Source organism: Callorhinus ursinus, unplaced genomic scaffold (genome assembly GCF_003265705.2).
Source record: "Callorhinus ursinus isolate GAN/ISIS: 27379988/994484 unplaced genomic scaffold, GSC_fseal_2.0 scaffold4, whole genome shotgun sequence".
Lineage (NCBI taxonomy): Eukaryota > Metazoa > Chordata > Mammalia > Carnivora > Otariidae > Callorhinus > Callorhinus ursinus.
The window spans coordinates 60638307-60650524 of record NW_027397066.1 but is presented as its reverse complement, the minus strand read 5'-3'; the positions used below and the strand labels follow the sequence as shown (position 1 = coordinate 60650524).

Sequence of the window (12218 nt, the reverse complement as noted above, 5' to 3'; positions counted from 1 at the left end):
ATTTTGGAAGTTACAGAAGTTACATGAACTTCTTGTAAAAGAACAATTCAGTAGGCTGATGAATAAAACCTAAGAGTTGTCTAGTAACAGAAATAAGATGCTAAATGATAAGATCCATTTGGAGTATTTTTTTTTAAACTACACTAACATCTGTTTCTTAAAGAAACACAAAATTACGTATTTTAACTATCAGAATATAGATATCAGAATTTGAGAAGAAATAATCTGGGGAAGGAAACAGCTATCCAGATCCAAGAGGCACAGAAATTCCCCCCCAACAAGATCCAAACTAAGGAGGTCCACACCAAGACATGTAGTAATTGAAATGGCAAAAACTGTATAAAAAAAATTTTTTTAAGATTTTATTTTAGAGAGAGAGAGAGAGAGAGAGAGACCGCACATGCACACGCGTGTGCACACGCACACAAACACACAAGCAGGAACGGGGGAGGGAGAGAACCCCATAAATCTGCAGATTTTTCAGCAGAAATTTAACCGGCCAGAAGAAAGAGGCATGATATATTCAAAGTGCTAAAACGGAAAAATCTACAGCCAAAAATAGTCTATCCAGCAAGTCTATCATTTAGGAAAGGAGACAGCTAAAACGTTTGTCAGACAAACAAAAACTAAAGGAGTTCATGACCACAAAACCAACCCTATTAAGGGGGACTCTTTGAGTGGAAAGACCATAAGTGGGAGAATGAAAAGTTGAAAAACACAAATGCTATAAAAGTAGGTATTTCTGTAAAAATCAGCCAAGGAACTCATAAAATAAAAGGATGTAGAATATGACACCAAAAACCTGATCAGACAGACAGATAAACCTAAAATGTGGGGGAGAGAGGAGTAAAGAATAGGTTCAAACTTGAGAGACAATCAACTTAATATAGACTGCTCTATGCAGAAAACATTATATACAAACCCAGTAGTAACCATAAATCAAAAACAAGTAATAGATATACAAAGAAAAAACGGAAATCCAAGCATATCACTAAAGAAAACCAAAAACCGGTGTGGCTCAGTTGTTAAGCGTCTGCCTTCAGCTCAGGTCATGATCCCAGGGTCCTGGGATCTGGCCCCACATCAGGATCCCTGCTCCGCGGGAGGCCTGCTTCTCCCTCTCCCACTCCCCCTACTTGTGTTCCCTCTCTTGCTGTGTCTCTCTGTCAAATAAATAAATAAAATCTTTAAAAAAAAAAAAAAAACATGAAAGAGAACAAAGGATCAGAAAAACACAACAAAAACAACCATAAAACAAGTATCAAAATTTCAATAAATATGCGTCTATCAGTAATTATTTTGAATGTAAATGAACATTCAAATCAAAAGACAGAGAATGACAAAGTAGATTAAAAAACAAGACCTATTTATATGCTGCCTACAAGAGAGTCATTTCAGATCTAAAGACACCTGCAGATTTAAAGTGAGAGGGTGGAGAAATACTGATCATGGAAATGGATGTCAAAAGAAACCCAGAGTATAGGGCACCTGGGTGGCTCAGTCGGTTAAGCATCTGTCTTCAGCTCAGGTCATGATCCCAGAGTCCCAGGATCCAGCCCCTGCATTGGGCTCCCCCCTCAGTAGGAAGTCTGCTTCTCCCTCCAACCCTCCCCCATCTCATGCTCTCTCTCTTTCTCTCTAATAAATAATCTTAAAAAAAAAAAAGCCAGAGTAGCAATCCTTATAATAGAACAGACTTTAAAATAAAAACTGTAATGAGACAAAAAAAAGTACACTATACAATCATAAAGAGGATAATCCAACAAGATATAATTGAAAATATTTATGCACCCAACATGGGAGGACCGAAATACATAAAGTAGGTAATAACAAACATAAAGGAAATAATCAACAGTAATAGTAGGGGATTTGAACACTCCACTTACATCGATGGACAGATCATCCAAACAGGAAATCAACAAGATAATATTTGCTCTGAATGACACACTGGACCAGATGAATTTAAGAGATATATTCTGAACATTCCATCTTAAAAAAGCAGAATTCATGTCCTTCTCAAGTGCACATGGAACAGTCTCGAAAAAAGATCACATGTTAGGCCACAAAACAAATCTTAACAAATTCAAAAAGATCAAAGTCATAACATGCATCTTTTCTGACTACAATGCTATGAAACTAGAAATCAACCACAAGAAAAAATCTGTAAAGGGCCCAAAAGTACATGGAAGTTAAATAACATGCTATTAAAATAATGAATGGGTCTACCAAAAAAAAATCAAAGAAGAAATCAAAAATTACATGGAAACAAATGAAAATGAAACCACAATGATTCAAAATCCTTGGGATGCAGCAAAAGCAGTTCAAAGAAGGAAGTTAATACCAATCCAGATCTATATCAGGAAAAAAGAAAAAACTCAAACAACCTAACCTTATACCTAAAGAATCTCAAAAAATAACAAAATCCAAAACCAGAAAAGAATAATAAAAATTAGAGCAGAAATAAATGATATAGACACCAAAAGAAAAAAAATAGAACAGATCAATGAAACCAGCAGCTGGTTCTTTGAAAACATCAATAAAATCAATAAATGTATAGCCACACTCATCAAAAAGAGAGAGCAGACCCAAACAAAATCACTAATGAAAAAGAAGAAATAACAACCAACATCAAAGAAATATGAACCATTTTAAGAGACTGTTATGAAAATTTACATGTGAAAAAACTGTACAACCTAGAATAAATAGCTAACTTCCTGGAAACATAATCTACCAAAACTCAATCGGGAAGAAATAGAAATTTGAACAGATGGATTACCAGCAATGGAACTGAATCAGTAATTAAAAAAAAAAAAACAAAAACTACATTACTAGAGCACCTGGATGGCTCAGTCGGTTAAGCATCTGCCTTTGGCTCAGGTCACGATCCCAGGGTCCTGAGATCGAGCCCTGCATCGGGCTCCCTGCTCAGCAGGAAGCCTGCTTCTCCCTCTCCCACTCCCCCTGCTTGTGTTCCCTCTCTCGCCATGTCTCTCTCTGTCAAATAAATATATCTTTAAAAACAAATAAATAAATAAATAATTTTTAAAAACTCCATTACTGAGCCATCAGAAAGGATGAAATCTTACCATGTACATTGACATGTATGGAACTGGAGGGTATTATGCTGAACGAAATAAATGAATCACAGAAAGACAATTATCACTATGGTTTCACTCATATGAAGAATATAAGAACAAGCGCAGAGGATCATAGGGGAAGGGAGGGAAAATGAATGGGAAGAAATCAGAGAGGTAGACAAACAATGAGAGACTCTTAACTATGGGAAAGAAACTGAGGGTTGCTGGAGGGGAGGTGGGTAGGGGGGTGGGGTAACTGGATGATGCACATGAAGGAGGGCACATGATGTGCTGAGCACTGGGTGTTAATATGTAACTGATGAATTACTGAACTCTACATCTGAAACTAATGATGTACTATATGTTGGCGAATTGAATTTAAATTAAAAAAAAAACTCCAAAAAAAACAAAAGTCCAGCACCAAAGGGCTTCACAAATTCTATCACTTAAAGAGTTAATACCCATTCTTCCCAAACGATTCCAAAAAAAAAAAAAGAGAAAGGAAAACTTCGAAATTCATTCTATGAAATCAGTATCATCCTGATACCAAAACCAGATAAACACACCACAAAAAAAGAGAACCATGGGCTAATACCTCTGATGAACATAGATTCAAAAAATCCTCAACAAAACACTAGCAAGCCAAATCTAACAATACATTAAAACAATTATTCACCATGATCAAGTTGGATCTATTCATGAGATGCAAGTGTGGATCAATATTCACAAATCAATGGGATACATCACACATCAATAAGATGAAGGAAAAGAACCATATGACATAGTACAACAACCATTCATAAGAGAACCCTCAACAAAACCAGTCTAGAGAGAACATACCTCGATATAATACAAGCCTAACATGAAAAATCTACAGCCAACGTCATACGTATGATGAAAAACTGAGAGCGTTTCCCTATAATGTCAGAAACAAGAGAAAAAAAGAAAGAAAGAAACAAGACCAGGATGTGTACTCTCACCAATTTTATTCAGCATAGTACTGGAAGTCCTAGCCACAGTAATCAGACAACAAAAAGAAGAGGCCCCCAAATTGGCAAGGAAGAAGTAAAGCTTTCACTGTTTGCAGATGATGTGGTACTACAGATAGAAAATCCTAAAGACGCCACGAAAATATGACTACAGCTGATAAATGAATTCAGGATACAAAATCACTGTAATCTGTTGCATTCCTATACACTAATAATGAAGCAGCAGAAAATGAAATTAAGAAAACAATCCCAATTACAACTGCACCAAAAATAAAATTTCTCAGAAGAAACTTAGGAGATTAAAGATCTGTACTCGAAAACTATAAAACACTGACAAAAGAAATTCAAGACGACAAAAAGACATTCCATGCTCAAGGACTGTAAGAAAAAATACCATTAAAATGTCTATACTACCCAGAACAATCTACACATTTAATACACTCCCTATCAATATACTAGTATTTTCATAGAACTGGAAAAAATAATCCTAAAATTTGTATGGAACCACAAAAGACCCCAAAAAAGCCAAACCAATTTTGAAAAAGCAGAAGAAAACTGGTGGCGTCACAATTCCAGACTTCAGTTATATTATATAACTTATAATATATAAGTTATATTACAAAGCTGTGGTAATTGAAACAGAATACTACAGCACAAAGACACACACATCAATAGAACAGAACATCCAGAAATAAACCAACAATTATATGGTCAATTAATCTTCAGCAGAGGAGGAAAGAATATGCAATGGGAAAAAGAGTCTCTTCAACAAATGGTGATGGGAAAATTGGACAGCTACATGCAAAAGAGTGAAAGTAGGCCACTTTCTTACACCATATACAAAAATAAACTCAAAACAGATTGAGAACCTAAAGGTGAGACCTGAAACCATAAAAATCCTAGAAGAGAACACAGGCAGTAATTTCTCTCTATAATCTTTTTAAAAAATAATAAATAAATAAAATGGGCAGAAGACATCAACAGACATTTCGCCAAAGAACACATACAAATGGTGAGCAAACGCACAAAAAGATGCTCAGGGCACTTGGGTGGCTCAGACAGTTAAGCGTTTGCCTTCAGTTCAGGGGCACCTGGATGGCTCAGTCGATTAAGTGTCTGCCTTCACCTCAGGTCATGATACCAGGGTCCTGGGATTAAGCCCCATGCTGTTGGTAGGCTCTCTTTTCAGCAGGGAGCCTGCTTCCTCCCTCTCCCTCTGTCTGCGCTCCCCCTGCTTGTGCACGAGCACTCTCCCTCTCCCTCCCTCCCTCTCTCAAATAAATAAAATCTTTTAAAATTTAAAAAAAAAAACAAAAATAAATTTTCTTCAAAAAGGAAATACTTTGTTTTTTGCAATAATCTTATCATAGCTATTAATCCTTTTTTATGCCATTCTAGATATTACCTTATGATGTTTCATTCAGGGACTTTTCTGAAATACACAAAAATTGCTTACCAACACTAACAAATCAGATATCCAAATAAGTAGTGTTTTCCCTCACAACAGTTATATGTAGAAGACTATTCAGTTATTCTAATGATGTCATGACTGTTCAAAACATTTCTGGAATTCTTTGAAACTTGCCAGTTCCAGATCTTTGACCTTGTCCAAGACGACCAAACCTATTATTTATAGTATTTGATCAAAAGACAATGCTTGGCTAAATTATTTCCAAAAATTAGATCTACCTACAAAGGATGAAAAATTGCTATTACTAAAGAACTTTTTAAAATTTTTCTTAGCCTCTGGGGTGCATGGGTGGCTCAGTTGGTTAGGCGTCTGCCTTCAGCTCGGGTCATGATCTCGGAGCCCTGGGGTAGAGCCCCACATGGGCTCCCTGCTCAGCTGGGAGTCGGCTTCTCCCTCTGCCCCTCCCTGCCACTCGTGCGCACTCTCCCTCTTACTCTGTCAAATAAATAAATGAAATCTTAAAAAAAAAAAATTTCTTAGCCTCTGAAAGTAATTACAAAAGTTTAAGACAAATGTTGAGAAAAAGCATAGTAAGTAGATTAAATAGATTACAAACTTTGTATGACCTAACAATTTTCTTCCATATATAAAATGAAGATAACAGCGTTCCCATTTTCTTACAGGTTACCGTAGAGATAAAAAGAAAAAATATATGACATCCCTGGAACCCATAAAGTGAATAAATATATTTATATTCATGACTTAATGCTGCAAATTAAAATAGATTCAAAACACAGCATAGATATACTCATTTTAAAACTGTGTTACTCAGCCATAAAAAAGAATGAAATCTTGCCATTTGCAATGGTGTGGACAGCGCTAAACGGTATTATGCTAAGCAAAATCAGTCAGAGAAAGACAAATACCATATGATTTCACTTATATGTGGAATTTAAGAAACAAAACAAATGGACATGGGGGAAAAAGAGAGGCAAAACAAGAAACAGACTCTTAACTACAGAGACTAACAAACTGAGGATTGCTAGAGGAGAGATGAGCAGGGGGGTGGGTTAAAAAGGTGATAGGGATTAAGGAGGGCACTTGTGATAAGCAGCGGGTGTTGTATGTAAGTACTGAATCACTAAATTCTACACCTGAAACTAATATTACACTATGTTAACTGGAATTTAAACAAAATCTTGAAAAAAAAACTGTATTTAGGACTCTGACTTGAGGATTAAGTTGACATCTTTATTTTGCAGGAAGCAAAAGATGAGAATCAAAGTTTCATTTAAAAAGGTTCATTAAAATGTTTTTCATTAAAAAAACTTACATGCAATAAACTTCTGTTTTTCAAGAAACCATTCATATTTTGGAAAGTGAAACCTAACTCACTCTTAGTGAAAAAAGAAGGTGGAGGGAAATTCCACAACTCAGAGTCACAATAAATACTAACAATATCTTTGATTCTGCAACATGGGACTTCCCCAAGGAACAGACAGCAGGTTTTGCCGAGTCAACTATAATGTTATCCAATCAGAGTTAGAGAGGGAAAGTGCCTTTGCAAATAAATACTGCATCCTAGCCCCACACTTTCTGAGACACTCAATTGCTTAGACTTTCTGAGCCTACTGCAGAGGAACCTCCAGTCACAGCATCATGAACCAAAGTGCTGTTCTTATTTTCTGCCTTATCTTTCTGACTCTGACTGGAACTCAAGGTAAGGAACATGAAGGGATATTTAATGTGTAAGGTCAGAAATAGAACTGGGTATAAATTCTATAATAGGAAGAGTGTATTCGCAAAAGTTTTACAGCCTGCCTATAAATGAAGGGTAAATAAGCAGAGATTCCCTCTGGCCACAGAGTGTACAGTCAGAAAAGCAAATGGACTAAAACAGAGGAGGAGCAGAAGAGGAAGCGTAACAGAATACAGAAAAAATGTAAGGGAATGAGGAAAGAGAGGATGACATAGATACCTCTTTAGTCAACTCAGCTTAATTAACCATTCAAACCATTCAAGGGTATGAATTTACATTTCACAAGTTGCAATTCCATTCTTTCATATAACCAACTAATTAATCATTCAGAGCTGTGTTAAAATGGTATTATTCTTTCTCCGACGGACTCAAATGACATGGGGATATTGGTTCTGCTAAGCAGTAACCAATTCCCCTTTCAATGCCTAAATTGAAAACTGCACTAACCTCCCCTGCTCTCTGTACCTCTTTTTCCTACAGGAATACCTCTTTCTAGAACTACACGCTGTACCTGTATCAAGATTAGTGATGGATCTGTAAATCTAAAGTCCTTAGAAAAACTTGAAGTGATTCCTGCAAGTCAATCTTGTCCACGTGTTGAGATCATGTGAGTAAAATGCCGTCTGAATATCACTTCCCTAATCATAATCATATATTAAATATGTAAGCATGATCACAAAATCAGTAAAAGATCTGTAATGATTCTAAGACCTCTGTATAACAAAGGGAAATATCTAGAATGAAACATAAACGTCTGATCTAAAATCTATATTTCATCTGTTTTATTGGCCCAAGACTGTTTTAAATATTTTCACCCTTTCTTACTTCTACAGTGCCACACTGAAAAAGAATGGGGAGAAAAGATGTCTGAATCCAGAGTCTAAGAAAATCAAGATTTTATTGAGAGCAATTAGCAAGGAAAGGTAGGTTTGCTGCTCTTTGCAGAAGAACTGTTCTTTAAGAAATGTCAATTTTGGGAAGTCAGAAATATTTGCATTGAGCTTTCCTGTGGCCTTGGCTTGAAGCTGTTTACCATCACGCCTGCCTCTACCTCTATTTATTTTATACTGAGATCTCATCTTGTGTGGTATTAAAGGTTAACCTACCTATCTAGAAATGTCAACCTTGTGGCAGAGCTTTGACTATTCAAGCAAAGCTACTGAATTTCCCCCAAGCCTTTCCTGGCCTTAAAAAAGCAGCCCCTGTAATCCACAATGATGATACAGCAGCAAGAAAGCTCACCAAATATTTTACCTGGGGACTCAGAATGTTCCAAGCAGAACCCAGGCTGAAGCCAAAGTTGAGTATCACACTTTTACACCTCCTTTCTTTTCTTACAGATCTAAAACATCTCCTTGAACAGAGAAGGATAATCACTGTAATACTGATAAAGATAGACCAGAAAGAGACTACCTCTGCCATCATTTCCCTGCACACAATATATGCAAGCCATTATTGTCCCTGGATTGCAGTTCTCTTAAAAGGTGACCAACCACTGTCACCAAATTAGCTGCTACTACTCCTTGAGGGAGGTGGACGGTTCATCACCCTGTCCTGGCACTATAAGCTATGCTGAGGTACTACATTTTCAGTGAATGTACCAGATCCTAGCCCTACTACTGACACTTTCCTCACCTGTCCTATCTTCTAACCGTTATTAAGGGATATTTCCACCTCTGGACTTATCAGAGTTCTCAGAACTTCACAAAGTACCCATAATACAATCTCCTTTTTTAAGAAAGAACTTTACTCCACGAGCTTCTACTGCTATCCTCCCAAGGGGCCCATATTCTTCCAGGGGTTATATATATATATGAAACTCCAAATACATAGAAGAACCTAGAAATACCTGAAAATGTATGTGAAAATACTATTTTTAACGAAAAGCTACATAAAATAGGATTCTTAGATATACATACTTCTTGTTTTTAGTGTTTATGGAGTAACTTCTGTAACTAAATACCACACATGACTGTGCAATGAAAAATTTTAAAATCTAGATATATACTCTGCATGTTATGTAAGACAGATATGCTGGATGTGTTTCAAAATAAAAATGCTGTGCTCTCTTGGAGATGTTAAGATAGATTATATAACTGTTAGCAGATCAAAAAAGTAATAAAATAATAACTAAAATGAAGTGTCCAGTGGGTCATTTGACTGGGACATGTATTTCATAGAAGTATCCAATGGGTAGAAGACAAATGAGTTTGAGAATTATCATATTCCTTCCAACTGCAGTATTCTGAAAGGCCCATCATACAAGACTCCTTTGGACTGATGTGGCCTAACAGATTTCGCCTGAGCTTCAGACCCTCATATGGAGATGTCTCATAGACATCTGAATATCCCACAGAAACATCAAACTCCAAAATATCTCAAATTCCCCTCCTCCAGATCTAGTTCTCCTCCTATATTCGATGTCCTAGTTTAACAATACTAGCAACCACTCAGTTCCCCAAACCAGAAACCTGGGAGTAATTCTATATGCCTTCTCTCTCACCTCCCATATCCATAGTCACTAAGAAAATATTTGCAATACATTTATAGTTGGCAAATTAGTAGCATCTAGAATATATAAAGAATTCCTATGAATCAAAGAGAAAAGGATAAAAAACTAAATGAAAAACGGGAAATAGAAACGAAGAAAGAAGAAAATACACAATGCACAAGTTGAATATAAAAAATACTTAACATCACTAGTAATCAGGGACATCTACATTCAAATCATTTTGGGATACCACTTGACACCACCAGACTGGCAAAACTCTTTAAGGTGGACAAATGCCAAGTAACAGGAAGGTTCTACAGCAATGAGGAATACCACTCTACTGCTGGTGAAAGAGGAAATAGCTTTAACTACTTTTGAAGCCATGTTGGTACTATCTTATAAAATTTAACATGTGCACACTCTATATCCTAGTAGTTCTACTACTATAAATACACCATAGATATATTCTTGCATATGACATATGCCAGAGAAAGTTATGGCAACATTGTTTATAACAGCAAAACTCTGGACACAGTCCAAATGTCCATAAATAGAATGGAGAAATAAATTAGAGTATATTAATTCCATGGAATACAACAGTGGCAATAAAATATAACTCCATACATCAACATGGATGAATCTCAAAAATAATCTTGCACAAAAGAAGCATGTCACAGAAAAATATATGCAGCATAACTCTATGATGAAATTTTAAAGCAGGCATTAAACATTGGATTTAGGAGTGAAGACATATATGATGAAAACAATAAAAAACAAAGGAATGATGTCCATTAAATTCAGGATGGTTAACTACTTCAGAAGGTGAGAAAGGAATGCAGTGAGGGAGGGACACATAGGAGGCTTCTGAATTATGGTAAAGTTCTATTTTTTAATAGATGGCAAACTTAGATGGCTAGCTTAGGTGGTGAGTACATAAGAATTTGTTCTTTAATCTGTATCTACAAATTTTAATTTTTTTTGAATACATGAAAGACCACAAATACATGGAGATTAAACAACATGCTACCAATGAATGGGTCAACCAAGAAATAAAAAAAGAAATAAAAAAAGAAATGGAAACAAATGAAAATACAAAGTGCAAAACCTTAGGGATGCAGCAAAAGTGGTCCTAAGAGGTAAGTATATAGCAATAGAGGCTTACCTCAAGAAGAAAAACCTCAAATAAAAATAAAAAGCCTAACCTTACACCTAAAGGAGATAGAAAAAGAACAACAAATGAAGCCTAATGTCAGTAAAAAGAAATAACAGACTAGAGCAGAAATAAATGATTATAGGAATTAAAAAAATAGAACAGATTAATGAAATAAGGAGCTACTTCTTTGGAAAATTTAATAAAATTGATAAACCTCTAACGAGACTTATCAAAAAGAAAAGAGAAAGGACCCAAATAAAATCACAAATGAGAGAGAACAAGTAACAACCAACAGAAATACAATTATAAGAAAATATTATGCAAACTGTATGCCAACAAATTGGACAACCCAGAAAAAAATGTATAAATAACTAGACATCCATAAACTACCAAAACTGAAACAGGAAGAAACAAATCCATAACCTGCAAGGAAATTGAATCAGTAATCAAAAATCTCCCAACTAACAGAAGTCCAGATAGCTTCATAGGTGAATTCTACAAAACATATAAAGAAGAATACCTATTTTTCTCAAACTACCCCAAAAAAAATAGAAAACAAAGGAAAACTTCCAAATTCATTCTGTAAGGCCAACAATACCCTGATACCAAAACCAAATAAAGACATCACTAAAGAGGGCACCTGGGTGGCTCAGTTCGGTAAGCCTCTGCCTTCGGCTCAGGTCATGATCCCAAAGTTCAGGGATTGAGCCCTACATCAGGCTCCCTGCTCAGGAGTCTGCTTCTCCCTCTGCCCCTCACCCCGCTCTTTTGTGCACATGAGCACGCTCTCCCTCTCTCTCTCTAATAAATAAAATCTTTAAAAAAAAAAAAAATCACTAAAAAAAAAATTAACAGGCCAATATCCCTGATGAACGCAGATGCAAAAATTCTCAATAAAATACTAGCAAACCAAATCCAACAATACATTAAAAAAATCATTCGACACGATCAAGTGGGACGTATTCCTGGATTGCGAGGGTGTTGCAATATTTGCAAATCAATCAGGGTGCCTGGGTGGCTCAGTCAGTTAAGCATCCAACTCTTGATCTCTGCTCAGGTCTTGATCTCAGAGTCATGGGTTCAAGCCCCACACTGGGCTCCATGCTAGGGGTGGAGCCTAATTAAAAAACAAAAAATCTGCAAATCAATCCATGTGATACACCACAAAATAAAAAGAACTATATGAACATTTTGATAGATGCAGGAAAAGCATTTGACAAAATACCTCTACTCAAGATAAAAACCCTCAACAAAGTAGAGTCAGAAGGAACATACCTTAACATAATAAAGGCCTTATATGAAAAACCCACAGCTAAGATCATCCTCCATGGGGAAAAA

The 12218-nt window shown here is 36.1% G+C and overlaps 2 protein-coding genes across 6 annotated transcripts in view; one reads left to right on the top strand and one right to left on the bottom strand.

Annotated features, from left to right (window-relative positions):
* The window catches only part of ART3 (ADP-ribosyltransferase 3 (inactive)), a 155507-nt gene that overhangs the window by 119566 nt on the left and 23723 nt on the right, over nt 1-12218 (bottom strand). The gene's annotated exons all lie outside the window — the stretch shown is intronic.
* On the top strand, nt 7076-9376 carry CXCL10 (C-X-C motif chemokine ligand 10). Its single transcript, XM_025887355.2, has 4 exons — nt 7076-7197; nt 7717-7843; nt 8070-8159; nt 8577-9376. The coding sequence occupies exons 1-4, from the start codon at nt 7137-7139 to the stop codon at nt 8593-8595; spliced, it is 297 nt and encodes a 98-aa protein (XP_025743140.1). The 5' UTR covers nt 7076-7136; the 3' UTR covers nt 8596-9376.

Excerpts from the sequence above, each read along its gene's own strand:
- CXCL10 (XM_025887355.2), top strand. The coding sequence starts at position 7,137 with ATGAACCAAAGTGCTGTTCTTATTTTCTGCCTTATCTTTCTGACTCTG. Across the intron at positions 7,198-7,716 it reads GACTCTGACTGGAACTCAAG|GAATACCTCTTTCTAGAACT; the intron begins GTAAGGAACATG and ends TTTTTCCTACAG. Across the intron at positions 7,844-8,069 it reads TGTCCACGTGTTGAGATCAT|TGCCACACTGAAAAAGAATG; the intron begins GTGAGTAAAATG and ends TTACTTCTACAG.